Source organism: Neltuma alba, unplaced genomic scaffold (assembly GCF_004799145.2).
Source record: "Neltuma alba isolate B1F8T4 unplaced genomic scaffold, ASM479914v2 tig00011424_pilon, whole genome shotgun sequence".
Lineage (NCBI taxonomy): Eukaryota > Viridiplantae > Streptophyta > Magnoliopsida > Fabales > Fabaceae > Neltuma > Neltuma alba.
This window is the reverse complement of record NW_021636108.1, coordinates 396,019-414,652: the sequence shown is the minus strand read 5'-3', so window position 1 is coordinate 414,652 and position 18,634 is coordinate 396,019. Positions and strand designations below refer to the sequence as shown.

At 33.5% G+C, this 18,634-nt stretch overlaps 3 protein-coding genes across 3 annotated transcripts; 1 reads left to right on the top strand and 2 right to left on the bottom strand.

Moving 5' to 3' along the window:
• Positions 1 to 1,117: 1,117 nt before the first annotated feature.
• Positions 1,118 to 3,193, bottom strand: LOC114713366 (NHP2-like protein 1). The gene is made up of 5 exons (XM_028897998.1): positions 3,087 to 3,193; positions 2,855 to 2,975; positions 2,590 to 2,693; positions 1,509 to 1,640; positions 1,118 to 1,419 (listed from the first exon to the last, which is right to left on the bottom strand). Exons 1-5 carry the CDS (start codon positions 3,087 to 3,089, stop codon positions 1,393 to 1,395), a joined length of 387 nt encoding a protein of 128 aa, XP_028753831.1. The 5' UTR covers positions 3,090 to 3,193; the 3' UTR covers positions 1,118 to 1,392.
• Positions 3,194 to 8,477: 5,284 nt separating this feature from the next.
• Positions 8,478 to 12,246, top strand: LOC114713375 (signal peptidase complex catalytic subunit SEC11A-like). The gene is made up of 8 exons (XM_028898006.1): positions 8,478 to 8,697; positions 9,213 to 9,325; positions 9,778 to 9,849; positions 10,835 to 10,870; positions 11,236 to 11,281; positions 11,407 to 11,494; positions 11,831 to 11,888; positions 11,994 to 12,246. The coding sequence occupies exons 1-8, from the start codon at positions 8,619 to 8,621 to the stop codon at positions 12,042 to 12,044; spliced, it is 543 nt and encodes a 180-aa protein (XP_028753839.1). The 5' UTR covers positions 8,478 to 8,618; the 3' UTR covers positions 12,045 to 12,246.
• A 1,623-nt stretch (positions 12,247 to 13,869) lies between these two features.
• Positions 13,870 to 17,052, bottom strand: LOC114713374 (uncharacterized). Its single transcript, XM_028898005.1, has 5 exons — positions 16,940 to 17,052; positions 16,163 to 16,723; positions 14,572 to 14,751; positions 14,431 to 14,482; positions 13,870 to 14,329 (listed from the first exon to the last, which is right to left on the bottom strand). The coding sequence occupies exons 2-5, from the start codon at positions 16,420 to 16,422 to the stop codon at positions 14,237 to 14,239; spliced, it is 585 nt and encodes a 194-aa protein (XP_028753838.1). The 5' UTR covers positions 16,423 to 16,723; positions 16,940 to 17,052; the 3' UTR covers positions 13,870 to 14,236.
• Positions 17,053 to 18,634: the final 1,582 nt, after the last annotated feature.

Here is an 18,634-nt window from a genome sequence, read left to right as displayed (position 1 = left end):
TACGATAAAAAGTAAATATTTTGAGTAAAAAAATAATTGATAAAGGAAATATTTAAAATAGAAGTATAATTTATGTGCTATTATAAAGCAAAATGAAATTTGTCGAGGAAAAATAAATAAATAGTTAAAGGTGATGAACTGGACATAAGTTAAATTGCTGGAGTTTTATTGACTATATGGATTTGACTTTTTCTAAAGTTTCATGAGAACAACACATTATATTAACCACTTATTTACTGAGTTAATTGTTTGTTTTCGCTGATGAATTTTCAATTGAATCACCAAAAATTTATTGGATGACTATTTTTCATAAGTAATCAAAACAAGAATTTTTTTTTGGGTTAAAAGAAGCAAGAAATTTTAAAATATGATGCAGGACTAGAACTTGAAGTATTCTTAGTTACTTTAACCTCGTTTTTTCAAGCGCCTTGCATAATTTCCTGCTTTTTTTAAAGAAAAAATTTCAAATTCGCTGGAAATAAAACGCTTGTAACGAAGTACGGAGTTTAAAAAACACCAGCGAAAATGCCTAACCAACCCGTTGCTACTTCTGCAATCGTGTACTTTTCAACTGTTGTCTCTAGCAAAACCATCAGAGATTTAAATTAACAATTTAGAGTTTAGTTAAATATATTGGAGAAAAACAAAAAGTATAATTAATCTGAATGGTTGCAACTCTACACAACTGATTCAACTTAAAAGACGACATCTTAAAACCGAAACACGACTCACTCACAATTCAGGAGGCGTTCAAAATAGCTTTTAAGAAATAATTTTATAAAATTTGAAATAAATACGTTAAAAAAAAAATTACCTCAGCTCGCGTCATTTTTTAAATGATTATGAAAATTGTCAGACATCCTCCGAAACCTGTTTACTCAAGGTGCACAGTTGAACATAGTCATTTGACCTTTTCGTAGGAAAGCACAATATCTTTTGGATGCTTATGAGTTAAAACAAACATAACCCAACATGCATTTCCGATTCATCCCAAAAATTTGGGGAGAAGACAAAAATAAGTAGCCTAGCATGCCTATTTTGGTAAGCGGTCTGGCTACTTCAACTCAGAAAGATTAGTTTTTTTTCTTCAAAACAAATAATCCTAAAGAGAAATTGATTACAGCTTAAAAAAGACTTCATTAGATTCTAAGCAGAAGAGAGGTGCATAAATTCTCACGATATCTGAAATCACATTGAAAACTTCAAATCCCAGTTCCAAGCATCACTCATACTAAAGCAAAAAATAGCACTCAGAAAATCTTCCATAGTCAACAACAATGTAGGTTAACAAATATCTATATATTCCCTAGACAACACAGCATCTCGTCCAGTCAAAGCCTCTGAAGGAGCATCAACACAACCCAAGAAGCCCATCATACCGAATAGTATTTCTCAGATTAAAAGCTTCTCAATAGCATCCTGCATTTCCAGACAATTATCATCAGAATGCAAATTCATTCTATATACATGGTAACACTAAAATGTAGTCTGCATCTAACAGTGTTCACCTTTAGTTGTTGTATCTGGGATTTCAATTGACTTCCCTCGTTACTGGTCACAGAACATGCTATCACCGGCCGTGTGACTCCACATGCTCGTCCAAGTGCTTGTTTTGATGGAACAAACACATATGGAACATTCTGCAAAATTCAAAGGAATAATTTTATATCATAGTATTACAAGTTTTCAAACAGTAACAGCAGCTCGAATGCTGGAACACAAGCTAGACTCAAATCTGAACTTAATAACTTAAGCTACCAGAAGGTTAACAAAATTAAGACAGCTTATTTTTTTCACTCATCCACTCCAACCGCAAGATGTGGTTGATTAATTACACTTGCCATGAAACAAAGTGTTTATTATCCATGCTGATGCAAGCAGGACAAAGACAGCACAATACTTCATGAATATGGATAAAAATAAGCCAATCTGCATCAATGAATTTCTTCCTAGAACAACAAGGTTAGACAAAGCATACATGTCACAGGTTAGGTAGACATATAGCTGTAGCCACATAAAAAAATATATAGTATAGATTAAAACATCTTACATAATAACATCTATCCCAACCAACAGCTACAGCAGATGAACAAACGAATAGCATATTACTGAACAATACACAGGAGAGCTGCACAGAAAAATATGAAATGACCATCACAAATCTCTTGGCCCATTCTACCGGGCAACAGATAATTCCTTTCCTTTATCCTGCACCAATTTGACAAAACCAATTCTACACCTTAACAGAGGAAGGCCACTTTCAAAGAGGATTAACAGCATCAATCCGAAATAGTTCTATATTAACTATTTAGTCCATATTAAGTTCATAAACAAGAGATGATGCTATACACAAATGACATTTCCCAATCATAACACAAGAGCAGCACGGCTAACAAGTAACAAACTAACACAGACACACACATCCTAATATCGAGTTCCATAACAATCAAACAATAAATTTTGGCCAAACATCAATGCAGAAAAGAGTAGCCAGACGACCAAGAACGCATGAAATAACACCGCTAATTCATTCATTGCAGAGTAAGAAAAACGAAGTTCGCAAAAAAGAGAAGAATGATCCAAAGTAACCTTATCCTCAGCAAGTAGAGGAAGATGAAGAAGAATCTCAAGCGGCTCAGTGTCAGCTGCCATCACTATGAACTCAGAAATACCCCTGTTCAGCGTCTTGGTTGCTGAAACAGATTGAGTAATAATGTTAACAACTTGATTTTTGTGAAATGACGAAGTAAAGAACTTGTTAAAATAACAACAGAAAAGAGAAAATACGACACACAATAATAATAACAACAAAACATGCGGAAGCAAATTGGAGGCAGGAATATAAAACCCTGACCTTCATTAGCACCCTTCTTGAGCTGCTTGTAATTGGCAGCTTGCTGGACAAGATCCAGTATTGTTATTGTCAGTTGGGCATCCGCCAAGGGGTAAGCTTTAGGATTCACAGCCTCTCCAGTCTACCGCGGCAAGCAATGAACAAACAAAAGAAGATTAAAGATATGAAGAAAATGATTCCGAACTAAAGAGAACCAAGCAGGCAAAGACGAGGAGAGAAAAGGGAAGGTCACCATTATTGGCTGCGTCGCTGATTTCCTGAGAAAAAAGAGGCTAGGGTTTTTCCTTGCGAAGACAAGGGGAAACGCACCGAACTTGAGGTTTAAGTAACAGATGCTGTTTGTTAAGCGCTAACAGAAGTAGCGTCATATCTTTTAGGTGTTTTGTATTGCCATGGGCTTGATACTATTTATTGGAGGCCCAGGACTCCATTGGGTTTGGGCTCACGCCCCTTGTTTTAAAAAAAATAAATATATATATATATATTTATATCCTTTTCCCCTCCTGCCTTTGTCTTGTAGCTAGATTTTGGAAAATATGACGATTAATTGATGTATAAGAATTTTGATGACATTTTCAATTAAATTGATAGTTTAAAATAAATTTAATTAAAAAAATAGATTTCCTAATGTTGGACTTTGGGCGTGAATCATCCTTAATGGCTGGGCGATTTTAATTATGATATTCACCTAATCAAAATACATAAATTACTTTAATTTATAGAGATTGAGTTTAATATAAAGACTAGTCTATCACAACGTGACAAATCAAAATTTAAATCTCTATTAAAAAAAGTATTTATATTTAGTATTTAACAGTACCTCGAATATAATTGTTTTCAATAAGAAGATATATATATTTAATTGCTTTAAAATCTAATTTAATTTAGAGGCAAGAAACAAATATTCCAAATGCTAAGGAAAGTTTTTAAAATATGGGAGATCATATCTTCCTAATATATAGGAAGTGCATTCCTTACTTATTATTCACCCTAATCATTAAATTTTCCGAGTTTTTTTTCCCTCTTTCTCTCTCTCCTTTTTTTTTTTGGCGTCTTGCATGAGTTTGTTTGTAGAGCTTCCAACTACGTACGCATCACCCACTATTATTCCGTATTTATTTTTTGACACCTGATAATTGTTAAAAATTTAAAATAAATACTGTGAAATCATAACAGATACATTTGAGTGTTATAAAAATTTTAACTATTTGATATTAACTACAAATATTTATCGCATCAGATGAAATTAGATTTTAATTTTGTTTATACATGTTGACCTCAGATGAAAAATTTGTCTCATCTAACGACTATTATTCAGATTTTTTTTCATAGTTGTTGGTATTAATTAAAGATCTTATCTCTATTTAATGATTTTTATTATCTTTATATAACATCATTTTAATTTATATCTTTCTACGTATTGTTTATTCGTATGAAATATGAATACACATATTAAATATAATAATATTTCACGCATACGACATGATAACAAAGTGATGTCTACAAATTTTGATGGCATTTGTTGAGGCATGCAAGGAAAAGGATTTGACTCTTCACAGTAGATTGTTTAGAAATGAATTTCAAATACTTGAAAATTAATTGAAATGACTGCACTCAAAAGTACGCACGTGAATAAACAACACTATTCACTTCTTCAAATCATTATGATGCTCAATTATGAGCTAAGTAAAATCATTATCTTGAAAATGAAATGACTTAGTCCCAGATGATCTTTGCACCTCTGATTTGCTTCATACTTCCACCTTAGTCCCTTTCATGAATTTCATAGCTACTAATAGTATATTGTTTGGAAAAGCTCAACCTGAACACACGGGTAGATTTTAGTAATTTCACGACCGTCAAAATATGAATTTTTAAGAATTAAGCACAAAAAGTCATCAACTGAAGAAATGTTGACAGGGAAAAGCTTAAAACTGATTAATTGCTTGCACCATATATAGAACGGGTTGCCATTAAGAAGCAGAATCAAACAACCATAGTCCTGGGCCGCTAGATCAGCAAATGGTAGCAATTCAGAAATTCGTACGTCGCTTTAATTCAGAAATATCTGGTTATCGAACAACAAGAACCAGGTTTTTAAACAAAATTTGCAATTTACAGAACAGGGTATAAGTATGCATCTATACATTAAAGTTTCAAATTTGTAGAGGATCAAAGAATGTTAAAAATAGAACTCGTACGTTTTGCATTCGTCTTCGAATATGACAAAAACTACGTACACGATCACACATCTAGATGGATGCATTTAGCCCGGCGTTCTTACATTTCTCGCACATTCTCCTACAAACGTTCTCGTACACCAAGAAATAGATTCTCATTAGCATTAAGAGTGTGTTAATTAGATGTTAAATTAGATATATCCTTTCTCTATCACAGCTATTGATATTGGATACTAGATTTTATAAATAAGATTATCAGTAAACAACAATCTAAATTAAGCAGCAAGCCAGTAACAGTACACATAGAGGATTTAAAATTTGGATGAGAAAGTTATACTCACACTCAACACTTACCTTTTTTTTGGAACAACTCTTCTTTGTGGAGGCCCATATTTATTCTTAACACATTTGTGATACTCCTCCGATTCTAAATATAAGATTTTTATACACACTAGTATAAGGGTCTTATATTTAGAACCGTAAGAATACTTCATACGGATACAAGCTGGTTATGTGCGAATGGAATGGTGAGAATTGGGTACAATTCTCATTGGTACATAGCCAGTCCCAAGCTGTGCACCAATGCAAGTGTAAACAAATAAGCCAGACAGCCATACTCATCTATATATCACTGCACACAACTTGTTATGGAGCTCTCATGGTGGGCAAATCCAAAGTTTTTCTAACGCTCATCTTTTCCCGTGTATGTAAAAGAGCAGAAAGACGAAAGTACTCTTATAAACAAACAAACAAACTACCTTCTGCCTGTACTCCGTCCCACATCTTCATCCAAGTTGTGTGCAAATTAGAGGATGGTGGAGGAAGAAGAAAGGAGCGTGACCTGCATCTTCACCCAAGTTGTGTGTAAAGTATAGTAGAGGAGGAGGAAACAATAGCGTGAGGAGAATTATTTTCAAATCGTCCAACATACTTTTAAAAAAAGCAGATCCAATCAGTTTTGGAATAATCCTCCTATCTTGTTTTTGGAAGTGTAATAAGATCTTCTTTTCAAATATTAGTTTTGAAAGGAGAACGTTAAATTAATTGTGAGATAAAATCATATCAATTAGTGTAAATTGCGAGGATTTACTATATTATAAAAGTAATGAAAAATGTTTATATTTTAATCTGTAATTATTTAGTAAGGACAAAAATTATTATAAAAATTCAGATTACAAATTATTAATTTTATAATTATATTTGTATTACATGTTTGTCAATTTATTGGGTGCTTGTTTTCTTTATGTATTCAGATATATAATATTATATTATATTTAATTATATATTACGTTCTCAGACTAATAAATGGTAATTCAATTCAATATAATTCTACATGAGTATTTCTCCTAGATGGGATTTCGGCCTGATTAGGGAGATTAGCCCCCTGAACCCAATCCCATTAATAAATTGTATTTTCATAAACCTTTTCACATAAAATTATTTAATCATATTTCTTATTTGTATAGACTATAATAATATTAAATCACTATCTCCAATCTTAATTCTAAGATTTCATTTGTAAACTATAAATAAAATTTTATAATTAGAAACGGAGGTGATATTCCTATGGCATACATGGTATTGTGTCAGAAACTGGAATAGCGATTAACTGCATGAAATAGTTATTAATTAACTATAACATATTAGCGATTACTCAGTATTTTCACCAACAAATTTTAAAGTGTTTTGATGCAAGGCATTACTTCTAGTACTAAATATAAGAGCTAGACAATAGATTTATTTAGTTCTAAATATAATATTTCAATTTATTTTGTCTCACAAATTGTTTTTTCTCTCAAAATATCCTTATTAATTGGACATATTAAGGAAGTGCCGATTAATGGGTAATTCCAATGCAAATAATTAAATAGGATAGTTTAACAAAATCAAGATATATTTATTACAAATAACTAACTTAATTAATTTTTTTAATATTCATAAATAAATTAATTATCTCATTTTTATAATATTAAGGATCAAGTATAACATACTGTCCTCAGTCCTTAATATAAGAGCTAATTAACTAATTTGAGTCGATCAAGAAAATTAGTTAAGTTAGTTTTTTGTAATAAATAAGTATTGTCTTTTTCAAAATATCATTACTAATCAAGTGTATTGGTTATAAATACCATTATTACGCTGACTATTTTAGAAAAAAAAATAGATAAATATGAGAGATAAAGTGGATTGAGATTTTATATTTAGAACCAAAATAAAATTCAAACAAGCTCTTATATTAAAAACCGGAGGTAGTATTATATTACATAGAATACCCTTACTAATAGTGTGCATTAATTAGAACTATTATTTAATAGAATATTTAACACATTGGGGTCTTACATTTTATATTTAACATATGTAACTACAATAATAAGGACTATTTTAAAAAAATAAATAAATATGAAAGATAAAATAAATTGGGGCCTTACATTTATAATCAAATTGAATAAGAAACTAGTTTTTATATTAAGGTGTGAACTTACTATTAGTTGGGGAAGATGGTAAAAAAAAAACCGCCGAAATAGAAAAATCACTCATAGGGACTGATTTATAAAAATTATTGTTGAAACCCATACTAATATTGTTATGGGTTTTTATTTGTAATTTTTTTGACAGTTTTTTTAACCATTTTTCCTATTAATCATGCCTTTTTTTCCCAACAGTTATTACCCAGTCTTGCCAAAAATATTCCAGCCATTGCGGGAGTGACAAACGGTGCCAGAGGTGGCTGGCATTTCCTTTTTATAAAAGCGAGGGCCAGTTTGGTGAAATTACAACAATCACAATCTCAAATTATTGAATTAATCTTTCTTTGGAGAAATTCGGGATTTGTTGAATTGAGGGAGTCGTTTGGATCCTGGAAACGTTCAACATATTTACTAAGAATTTTCCCTTGTTACTTTTTCATTGTCATTCGTGACCAGAACAAACGGTTTTAACAGCCTCTAGATGCTATTGATGTTAACGGCATATAAATTAGAGGTCCAAAAAAAATATTAATTGCTTAATAATTGGTGGGAGATATTAATTTCCATAATCAAAATGCAGGAAATCTGGTAAAAAAAACTCAAATTTTAAAAGAGGTGTGGTACATTTTATAAGTTTTAAGATCTTAACATTTAATACCATTTATCTAATATTACTTTAATTAATTTTTTCTTGTCACATTTTCTTACATATTTTTTATTTATTATAAAGACATTAAAAACTAGAATTTAAATAATTATGTATCATTTATAAATTAATTATTTAAAACTTATAATAAAAATACTGAAGGAAGTATATAATTAAAAAAAAAATCACTGTAACGAAGGTTCCTCGTACCTCATTCTGCCCCATGGGCCCGCAGAAATACGCGTGTCACATGCACATTCATAAAGCCACGGACACGCGGGTCTGAAGTGTGAAAGATGGATCTGCAATTTTCGGATGCACAACCCATGTAGTAGAAGTAAGAATCTCAGGCTGCATGATAGCCCCATACAAATTCTACAAGGCAGAGAAGTTTTATAGCGCATAACCCAATTCACTGCTCCTTCTTCAGTCTCAACACTCTGCGTTTCGTTTTGATTCGAGAGAGACCAATGGGGTGGATCGGAGATACTGCCAATTCCTTCAAGTCCATTCAACTCAGACAATCTCTAACCCAGCTCGTCAATCTTGGTATGCACTACAATCCCTGCTCGTATCCCCATCTTTATATATGTTCTTCTCCATTTTCTTCCTCGGCGGCTGTGACTGCCACGCACTTCGTCGTTCTTTCAGAGACCTGCTTCATCCGGTAGTTGAGTCTTCGTTCGTCCATTAACCCGTACCGTAATTTATTGTTTCATTGTTTTCTGCTATTGAAATCGTTTAATTTGTTAACTTCTCGGTTATATATATTCCTTGCGCTTTTTTTTCCCCCTCCCTCACCAATCTCGTTGGAGAAAAGTGAAGCCTGATGAAAAATGCGACGACTTTTCTCTTCCGTACTGGAGAACTTCAGCCTGATTTCTTCAATTTTAATTTAGACTTTAGAAAGTGATGGGGCCCTATATGACATTATCTCATCAATCGTGTATGCTTTTTGTTGCTCTTTTATGCCAACATAAAAGGAGTGCAATTAATTCTGTTTATTAATATTGTCTTCAAGTCTATAATTTGCATTTATCTTTCCTTTTCTCTTATCTATTCAGGCTTGATTGTGTCATCAGCTCTAATGATATGGAAAGGATTAATGTGTATAACTGGCAGTGAATCACCAGTAGTAGTTGTACTTTCTGAAAGCATGGAACCTGGTTTCCAGAGAGTGAGTATGTCAATACATTTTTCTCAGAAGTTTGCTGAAGTTTTTCCCATAGCCATAAAAAATATTATGAATATACAAATGCATATTTGGATACAATTACAATAATTATTGAGGTGTTAACCAATGATTGCTGTATTGTTTTTTCCTTACATTTTTAGTGGCAAATCGTTTCAAAGTTTAGTTCAGTACATACATCAGGACAAGTTAACGTTTATTTTGGAAAAGCCAGCGGCTCAGCATCATGCCCCTAAAAAGGGTGTCACGGATGAAAAGAATAGAATTTTTTATGTTATCTAATATACATTGGATGTGGCACTGGTAAGCTATTAACAATTTAGCATACCCGCTGTCACTATAAGTTGATATACTTCATACTTGAAATTTTCACTCTCCTTTCTCGTCTTTTCTCCTTCAAATGCTTTATCTGACTAAAGCTTTTGATTCTCTTCCAGGGTGACATTCTGTTTTTGCAAATGAGCAAGGATCCCATTCGCACAGGAGAGATTGTTGTTTTCAATGTAGAAGTATGATTTCTTTATCCTTTTCTTCAGGTTTGGTGCTTAGATTTATTTATTCTAGAAATCCGTTCTTGTGAGGCCTGAAGTTTTCTGATTCTGTAGATGTAGACTTATCTGTAACAGTAAACACTACCACATCTTGGCAAGACATATGACCAGTGCATGATCCTACCTCTGTCAATTTTTCTGGGCATGTTTACTGTGAAATTGCAGTATTTAGTTTTGTGCTGCATTTGTCAGTACCAATGACAGATGAGACTTTAACATATACTTAAAAGATAGTTCTTGTATTGCAATTACTTCGCTCACATAAGACACGGAGCCATTTTCATTTTTTGTGGAATCACGCGTTCTTGTGAAGATTTCTTTTATCCCCTCCTTTTAGTGATAATCAGAGACATAATTTGCTTTTTCTTTGTTTATCTTAATTACAAGCGTCACAAATGCAATTATGTATTACCTCCGGTCCTAATTATAAAATTTCGTTTGTAGACTACAAATAAGGTTTTATAATTAATATCAGAAGTAGTATTGTAGCATGGAGTTTCGTTTCTTCCATATTTACAGACGGAGAGGAAGGAGTCCTAGATCCTATGGTTATTGCTGGCTACAGGAATTAACTTTTGTAGATTACATAAGATGGACTGTGTAACTGGTCCCCTGTACATGATTGCACTTGTCTTATAGCATAGGGATCCTTCCTTTCTTTCAATTTTTCACCTTGAGACTTCATGTACTTGTCAAGGATGCTGAAGAACAAAAAAAAATTTGTTGGCGTAATCATACTGGATTTCAATTTTGTTGCCTGCGTACTGATTTCATCCTAGATTTTGCCTGAACCATTAATTTACTTTCATATAAAAAGTAATAACAGGAAGATGGGTGGAAATGAAGCCAATAAATGTGTTTATGCATTGCGTCCACTAATGTTGATTTGAATATGGTTTTCTTTATTATCTGTTCTGCTAATAAATGTCTGCACATCGTGTAGGGACGTGATATTCCAATTGTTCACCGAGTAATACAGGTAACAGACTTTGGAAGACATCTATATAGCGTATCTAGTTTCTTTTCTATGCCACATCCATTTGATTCATGTAATATATGCTATATTAACTAAGAATACATTGCAAGAATATAGCAGGTTATAGATGTTAATGACTCGCTCGTAGCCACTGATCGATGCAAACTCGAATGGACGTCTTTTTTCCTTTTTCTGTTTCTTTTTGGTGAATGGAACCGAAGTCTTATTACGCATACCAATTCCCACTTTGCTTTTAATATCCATAGTCAATGTGCTTATTATGTCTGGCAATAGATCATGAATATGCTTTATGCTTAAAAAGCAAAATAGCTAATATAAATTCTAATTATTCTATTACTTTATATGAGGTTCATGAACGTCAAGACACTGGAGAAGCTTATATCCTCACTAAAGGTTCCATGCTCTATATAAACTTAGTTTCAATTGTGATCTTGTATGGCCACCAAAGAGACACGCATCAATAAGCTTTGAGTGATAATTAGTTTCTGGTTTCTAACATTTATTTTATACTGTACCAGGGGACAATAACCCAATGGACGACAGGTTTTTGTACAAACATGGTCAGCATTGGCTGCAGAAACATCATATAATGGGCAGAGCTGTTGGGTAATTCATTCAAATATCTTTGAAATGAATACTAAATTTTACTGTCTTCCTTCAGAAGCATCGAGAATGAACTTGATCTTCACTCTTTATGAAGCCTATAATTATGAAGCAGATGAGATCACGGTTTTTAACACACACACACACACACACAAAATTATGATATGACATGGTTTATTGTAAAGATCTATGGAGGGCTTGTTAGTTCCATATCTCATTGCCTCTGAAGGGGAGTGATTGATATGCCTTGAGAATGACTAAAAATTAACTTTCTGTGTAGTCACTATCGCTTGAAAGTTGAAACTGTTGTTAACATCTTTTTCTTATGATTTTCTGCAGATTCTTACCTTATGTTGGCTGGGTGACAATAATGATGACCGAAAAGCCCGTATTGAAGGTTAGGTTTAAAGTGTCAACTTTCTCTTCTTTTCTCGTTTACATTTTTCTTTGCTCGCTCACTTTTCCATCAATTCTCTGACTTGTCTTCTCTTGATTGTTGCAGTACATACTAATCGGGGCGTTGGGGTTGCTGGTTATAATTTCAAAAGATTAATTAGGTGTACGATTCTTGAGGCATATTCGTATAAACATACGTTAATTTAGCTGTCTAGGGAGATTACTATTAAATAGTACAATACATTGGAGATGAATTCCTGAACTTTGCTCGCTGGCTTTTGCTTAATGTCTATTTACATGTCACTGCCTTCCAGAGTCCAGACTCAGCTGAGTATGAGAGAAGAGAACACTGGATATTACACGCGTTTGGATAATTAGTTAATTGCCCCTTTACTCCATATGATGCCTATCAACATGGTGGGATTTCAGTTTTAACGAAAAGAATTAAGGACAACGGCAACACAACAGAAGAAGCTATTCATCAATAAAGAAATGAGTAGAATTATATTGAATTTTAATATCGATGTTTTTGGTTAATAAAACTCACGACAATATGTCAGCGAGTTGAAAAAATATTTAATAAAATTAGAGAACCAAAATAGTTTTATATAAAATTAAATTAATTAAATATGTATTTTAACCTTCAAAATATAAAAAAGAAATTGGACCAAAACAAGCGGGAAGCAATATGAAAAATTGGAGCTTCATCAGTATCATTAATATTGATATCAGTAGGCTACTGTATTTTGGTTAATCTTTCTCGAGGTAAAGAATCCTTCGAATTTTCTTTAATAAAAAAAAATGTTCTTATGAGCAGGACACGTGGGTCGAGCTTTAAATGCGCCTCCGCAACTCCTTTGAAATTGAGCTTTCGACTTCAGTGAGAGACAAATGACCATTGTCCATTGCCCTTTTCTTAGCTCAACCAAGACAAGGGAAGCAAGAAAAAAAAAGCAAGTTCGGTTGTTTGGTTTCTGGTTTCGAAACATTTTTTTTTGTTTTAAAAAATAAAAATAAAATTATGTTTAAAAATGTATCTTCCGTTATATGTTGCAAAACAAAATTAAAATTTAAATAGAACTTTTTTATGTTTTTTTTTAAATAAAATTAAAGAAGCAAAGAACGTTATATTTTTACTAATGACAATTGTGCTAGTAAAGCAAATTATTCTTTTACTCTTCACTTCACCATTTGAAATATGTTTTTTAAAAATTTAATAATATAAAATTATTTTTAAATTTTAATTTTAAAAATTTGTTCCAAAAATTACTCTAAAGTTGTCCTTAAAATATAAAAATAGTGAATAAAATCAAACAAATTCTTGGCCTCCTCTCTTTCTTGCCCCTCATTTTTGAATAAAAAGTTAACTACATTATACTAAAGTGATTTATACACGTGGGACCTCAACAGTGCTGGTTAATTGCATTATCGTGTTTGGCAAACAAACCGAATAGAACAGCTCAGCTTCAACAACTGGTACAACCACCATGAAAACACTTCCTCCTTCCCCAGGCAAGTATAGGCTGAAACCTGAAATCTTCCTTTTTGAGTGGGTGGTAATTTATGAGTTGTTGACTTGTTACTGCTTGCCCAAATGGCAAAAGCCAGATCCAAACCACAAAGTCAAAGGTCAGCGCTACCATCTTGCAGTCTTCCCAGCGGCTCTAGAAACAGCATAATTTGCTCAGCCATTCTTCATTGTGATTATAAATTTTGCATCATTTTTTTTTCAATGAATTTATCAGAGATCATGTTCCTGCTTAGGCCAGGGTCAATCCTAGTGCCCAAGTATTTCCCCAGTCTATAGCAAAACAAAATTTGATATCGAAAAGATCAAATGGACACATTTTTTCTCAGCATGATACGTGCTTGGGCTGGATGAAATACTAGTGCTTCGCCCAAATATTATCTGGTTAGCATATAACAGAATACTATGAAGACTTGAAGAGATCCGTTGGCCAAAAATTAAAAAGATGAAAAACTTGAAAAGAGGCATCAATAAGCAAAACTGCAATTAGCATTACGCAAACTAATCTTGCAAAACTGCTACGTTACGCCATCCTATCGCCTATTAATGCACCTAAATCCTTTTTCTCTGTCAAGAAGCCCAGAAACTGCGATCAACTGGCATCCTATGATTCTTAAGCAACGTGCTTTGCACGGTAACAAGATTTTGAACTCTTACAGAAAGCAGTTGACACTTGACACCAGTTTCGAAAACACAGCATGCCACACCGCACATACTCAGACAAAATTTCAATCTACATAGCCGTGGCTACGGATCATCGACTTTTGGGTTAGAAACTCTTCACCTATGTCAGTAATATTCCTCATTTGAATCATATGAGGTTAATCTGTACGGAGCTGCTCATCGTATTGCGGCCGAAACATCCCAAATACAAGATATGGGATTATTACCATGGAAGCCATGAAAAGGGTAAACTGCGGTACAAGAGCAACAAAAGTAGTTCAGTCACAACTTTACCTTTCGGTCAAAAAGAAAACAAGTAGGAGGTATAAGTAAAGCAAAACTGTCAATATACCAGGAGAGGGAGTGTCAAGAAACTCCAGATTGGCCACAAAGCAAAGGAAAACCTGGAAAGGGACAGGAATCAGTCACAGGGTGGCATACTCAAATTGTTTAACATACAATGCACTGGAATTAAGAAATAACAATTGCTTACAAGCAAAAAGAGATGATTCCAAATACGGTTACAAATGGCAAAAAGGTGACACTTGTCACTTCCCACTTTTTCAGTCCCCATTTTTCATCAAGTCTTCGGACGCTCCATGCCAAGATGCTTGTATAAATGAAAATCAGAGCATTGAGACCAACACCTATCATCCCAAGATATAGAGGCAGTCTGCAAGAAAAATAGGGAGAACCATGACTCTTGCAGACTGATTTAAGCCAACAATTTAATCACTCAATCCATAGCAACAAGGAGTTTGCAGATATCCTCATTATTCTGAATTCATAAATCTTCAAACAGGCAAAATCATACTCAACCTGTACATCATTAAAACTAATGTTTCTTCATAATAAAATGGTTTAATTTTCAACATGAAATTTGCCATCAAAACTACTAGTGGTCATGCTCCAACTGGAGGGAAATACATATATTGAGACCAGGGCACAAGGGCTTACGTGCAAGATTAACCAATAATGTGATCCTGTAATATAACAGCACCCTGAGCTAAATCTTATCATCTCCGGAACGTTAACTTTTTGACAAATATTATATCTATAGCAGGTGTTTTTCCAAATGAAAAGGCCAATATTGTTAACAAGACGCAAATAAACCAAAAGGTGGTAAATATGACCATTGGACGACAATTTAATAAAGAGTTTTCCATCAACAGGAGGGCAAAAATCTAAAACCTAAATACTCAACAATGAAACAGGATGTAATATGCTATTCATATAATTCTTTATCATTTTTACGCCTTATGCATAGTTCCAGCAGTTGAATATAACATGTCAATTTATGTATAGCTCCAGCAATTGAATATAAAAGCACAATGCAACACTAGTAACCAATATCCCTAACCCGATTTTCAAATTTCACAATATGGTGATTTTAATAGACATGAACATCTTCAAGCACTGATCAATATGGCAAAACTTGAGTAGTTAAAAGTCTTCAATAATATTGAAACAGCTTACAATCATAGATAGCAATCCTTTTCAACATGTTCAATAATTTACCTCCAATCAAAAGTGACAGTGAATAGTGCCCACGCTGTGAAACAATATACTACCAATGATAGTGCATAAGTAGCATGCTCTACCTATCTATACTGGCAACAGGGTAAAATAGAAACAAAGACAAAAATTATTTTCTTAGCTCAAATAAAATGAGCTGGACATGTTTAGAATAGAAACCATCGTGCATGCAGGGGTGTGTCCCCGGGTGTGGCCCAGTCTTCCGTTTATCAGCAAAACAGTAATTGAGAAGAAGAAGAAAAGAACATTCTCCTTCCAGTACAAAGAAATAGGGAGCAAAAAGAAACACATGCAAGCTAAATGAACAAGTATTTACTATAGCTTTCTATTTATGGTATTGATTCGTTTACTTTCGCTGAGTAAAACACAATGCACCAATCACCATAGAAAGCAATGTTAGAGCCAGATAGAGTACATTCTCGAGATTTTCAATAACAAAAGAAAAAAGACCCAACAAAACACAAATGAATATGCTCTTGGCAGAGATGAAAAGAAGGAAAAAGGGTATTTTGAGGGCGGGGGCCGGTGGTGATCGGGCGAGTTATTACCTTCTGATCCTGTCGTCGTGGAAGAGGAGATATATCAAATTGGAACGCTGATCACCAAAATATATGATGAAAGCCGCCGAAGCTAGCCAAAGAAAATTTTCCAGAATTTCGATCCACGTCCTTGATCTAGGACTTGGAGGCGAAGAAGGACGCAGCCTCGAGCATGCATCGTCCTCAAGCTCATCACCACTGCTTGAATACCCTTGGCTGTGTCTCTGCCTCATAAATCCACCTCCCCCAACCGGTGATCCACCCGACATTGGAACTAAAAGAAACCCCCCACACAGTATCACCAAAACCTCTGTAATTCGGTTCTTTGAATTCCGCAAACCACGCAAGCAATTGCGAGCAAATCAAATTTGCCTCAGGATGAATGAAATTTTGTCACCAAGAATTCGTAGTGATCACTACTCGCTAATATTTAATTACAGGGTAATCCCAAATGATGTTCTCTTGAACGAGATTCAAAATCAGCTAATTTCTGAAAGAGCAGGCAAGCACACCAATGGGAGATTGACTTCACAGAGGTCTATGAATCATCATGACGCCGCGAAGGACAACCTAAGAATGTTGGGTCATGAATTATCACTAAAACGCATTATGAATTCAATAATCTAGCAAAACTGAAGACCATTTCCGAGAGAAAACCAGAAGCCCCATTTTAAAGCGATTATAGTTACTGGAAACGCCAACATGGGAAATTCCTTGGTTTCTGGGACTCCGGTAATGAATGAAAAGCTTGGGCTATTGTAATTGTGACGAAACCCAAAAGGGTACCTTAGTCGTATGGATGAGAATGTGCATGCGTCGGGCTTTTGTGAAGCAAGATGACGGCGACGAGGTATCTGATTTTCGCTATCCTTCCATCAAAAAGAGGATTTGACGAGGAGCGTGGGGGGTTGGAGATTCGTTTCCTGGAGCTGTTTTGATTATAGCCTTTCAGACCCTTTTTTTTAAAAATATTTTTAAAATTTAAATTGTATTCCTTGTTAATGTGAAAATAATCCATTGAAAAATTGCATACAAATCTCATATCACAAAATTTGTTTAAGTACTTACATGCAATTTTTTTTAGCTTACATGTTCACAAAGGTGAATACATGTTGTTAAAGAAGATTTAGACCCCTTACAATGAATTACTGTCAATATTTTTTATAAATATTCTCTGAGCTTAGAAGTATGTTTAGAATTTAATTCACATAAATTTTTTGTAAATAATTTTAAATGAATTACACCGTCTAGAAACTTGAATTCTTGGATACCTTTTAACAATAAATTTTGCAATGAAAATAATCAAAGACCACTGCTTTTTTTTTTTTGGTTCTTTCGACAGGGTGAAAATACAGTGCCAAAGCTTTGGCTAAAAATATCTTTCGTTAAGAGAAAAAAATTATCTTCCTTCATGAATAATTGTTTAACTATAAAATTAATATGCAGATTCAAAACATAACTTGCATTTTTTTTTTTATAAAAACTTGAACTATTATGACTTAGCTAGTGTTTGCTTGGAATTCAAATTATTATTTTAGAAATAATTTTACAATATATGAAATGAGTATGTAAGAGAAGTTTTACTCTTACTTAAATACTTTTTGAAAATGTTTTTTTCCCAAACCAAACAGTCCCTTATAAATAAATACTAGTAATAGTAACCAGTAGTAAAACACATTTTAATGTCTTTGATATATATTTGATTTTTTTAAAAAAAAATTACTCTGCCCACGACCTATGAAGAATGAGTGAATGACTGCTTTCACCTTTTTTATTTTTTTAAATTTTCGTGTGGGCACATTGTGTCGCTTTCTGGGCATCCATCTAATCAAATTCATAAACAAAGCAGACATTGGTTCGATCGAAATGACGATCGATTATATATACATAATCCCACAAGGCCATGTGTTGGGAGATGATAGCACAGAGATATTCTTAAAATTGGCGTCTTGTATATTTCGATACGTATGCGTCAAACACATGCATTTGCAATTGGCATGAAATATGAATGGCATAAACTGCTTCAAACATCGTTGTCTAAGCTTGGGTGAGGCCCAGGTTGTTGGATTTTGCAGATCCAGTCCATGATAGTGGACCTTACCATATAAAACAAAACGCTTCAAATTTAACGTTTAGTTAAAGTTATTCTCTTATAACATAATGAACTAATAGCTTATAAAAAAAAAAAAACATAATGAACTAGTATTAAAATCTTTGTTAGGAGAAGTATCCACACTTAATACCTGATAGTATAGAAAGATTAAAAATACTCTAAAATGCCAGATACACTTAAAAATAATATTTCAGAGCATTTGATAAATTACAAAATATTTTATGATACTAGACACACTTAGATTAATTCTTTAGATTTCTTGATGAACCTTAACCCCTTGGAAAATGAAGATTCGACCCACTCGCAAAACATGATGCGAAAACGCAGGCAAATACCTTTGTCTATACGTGCTTGCTCTGTTTTGCGTT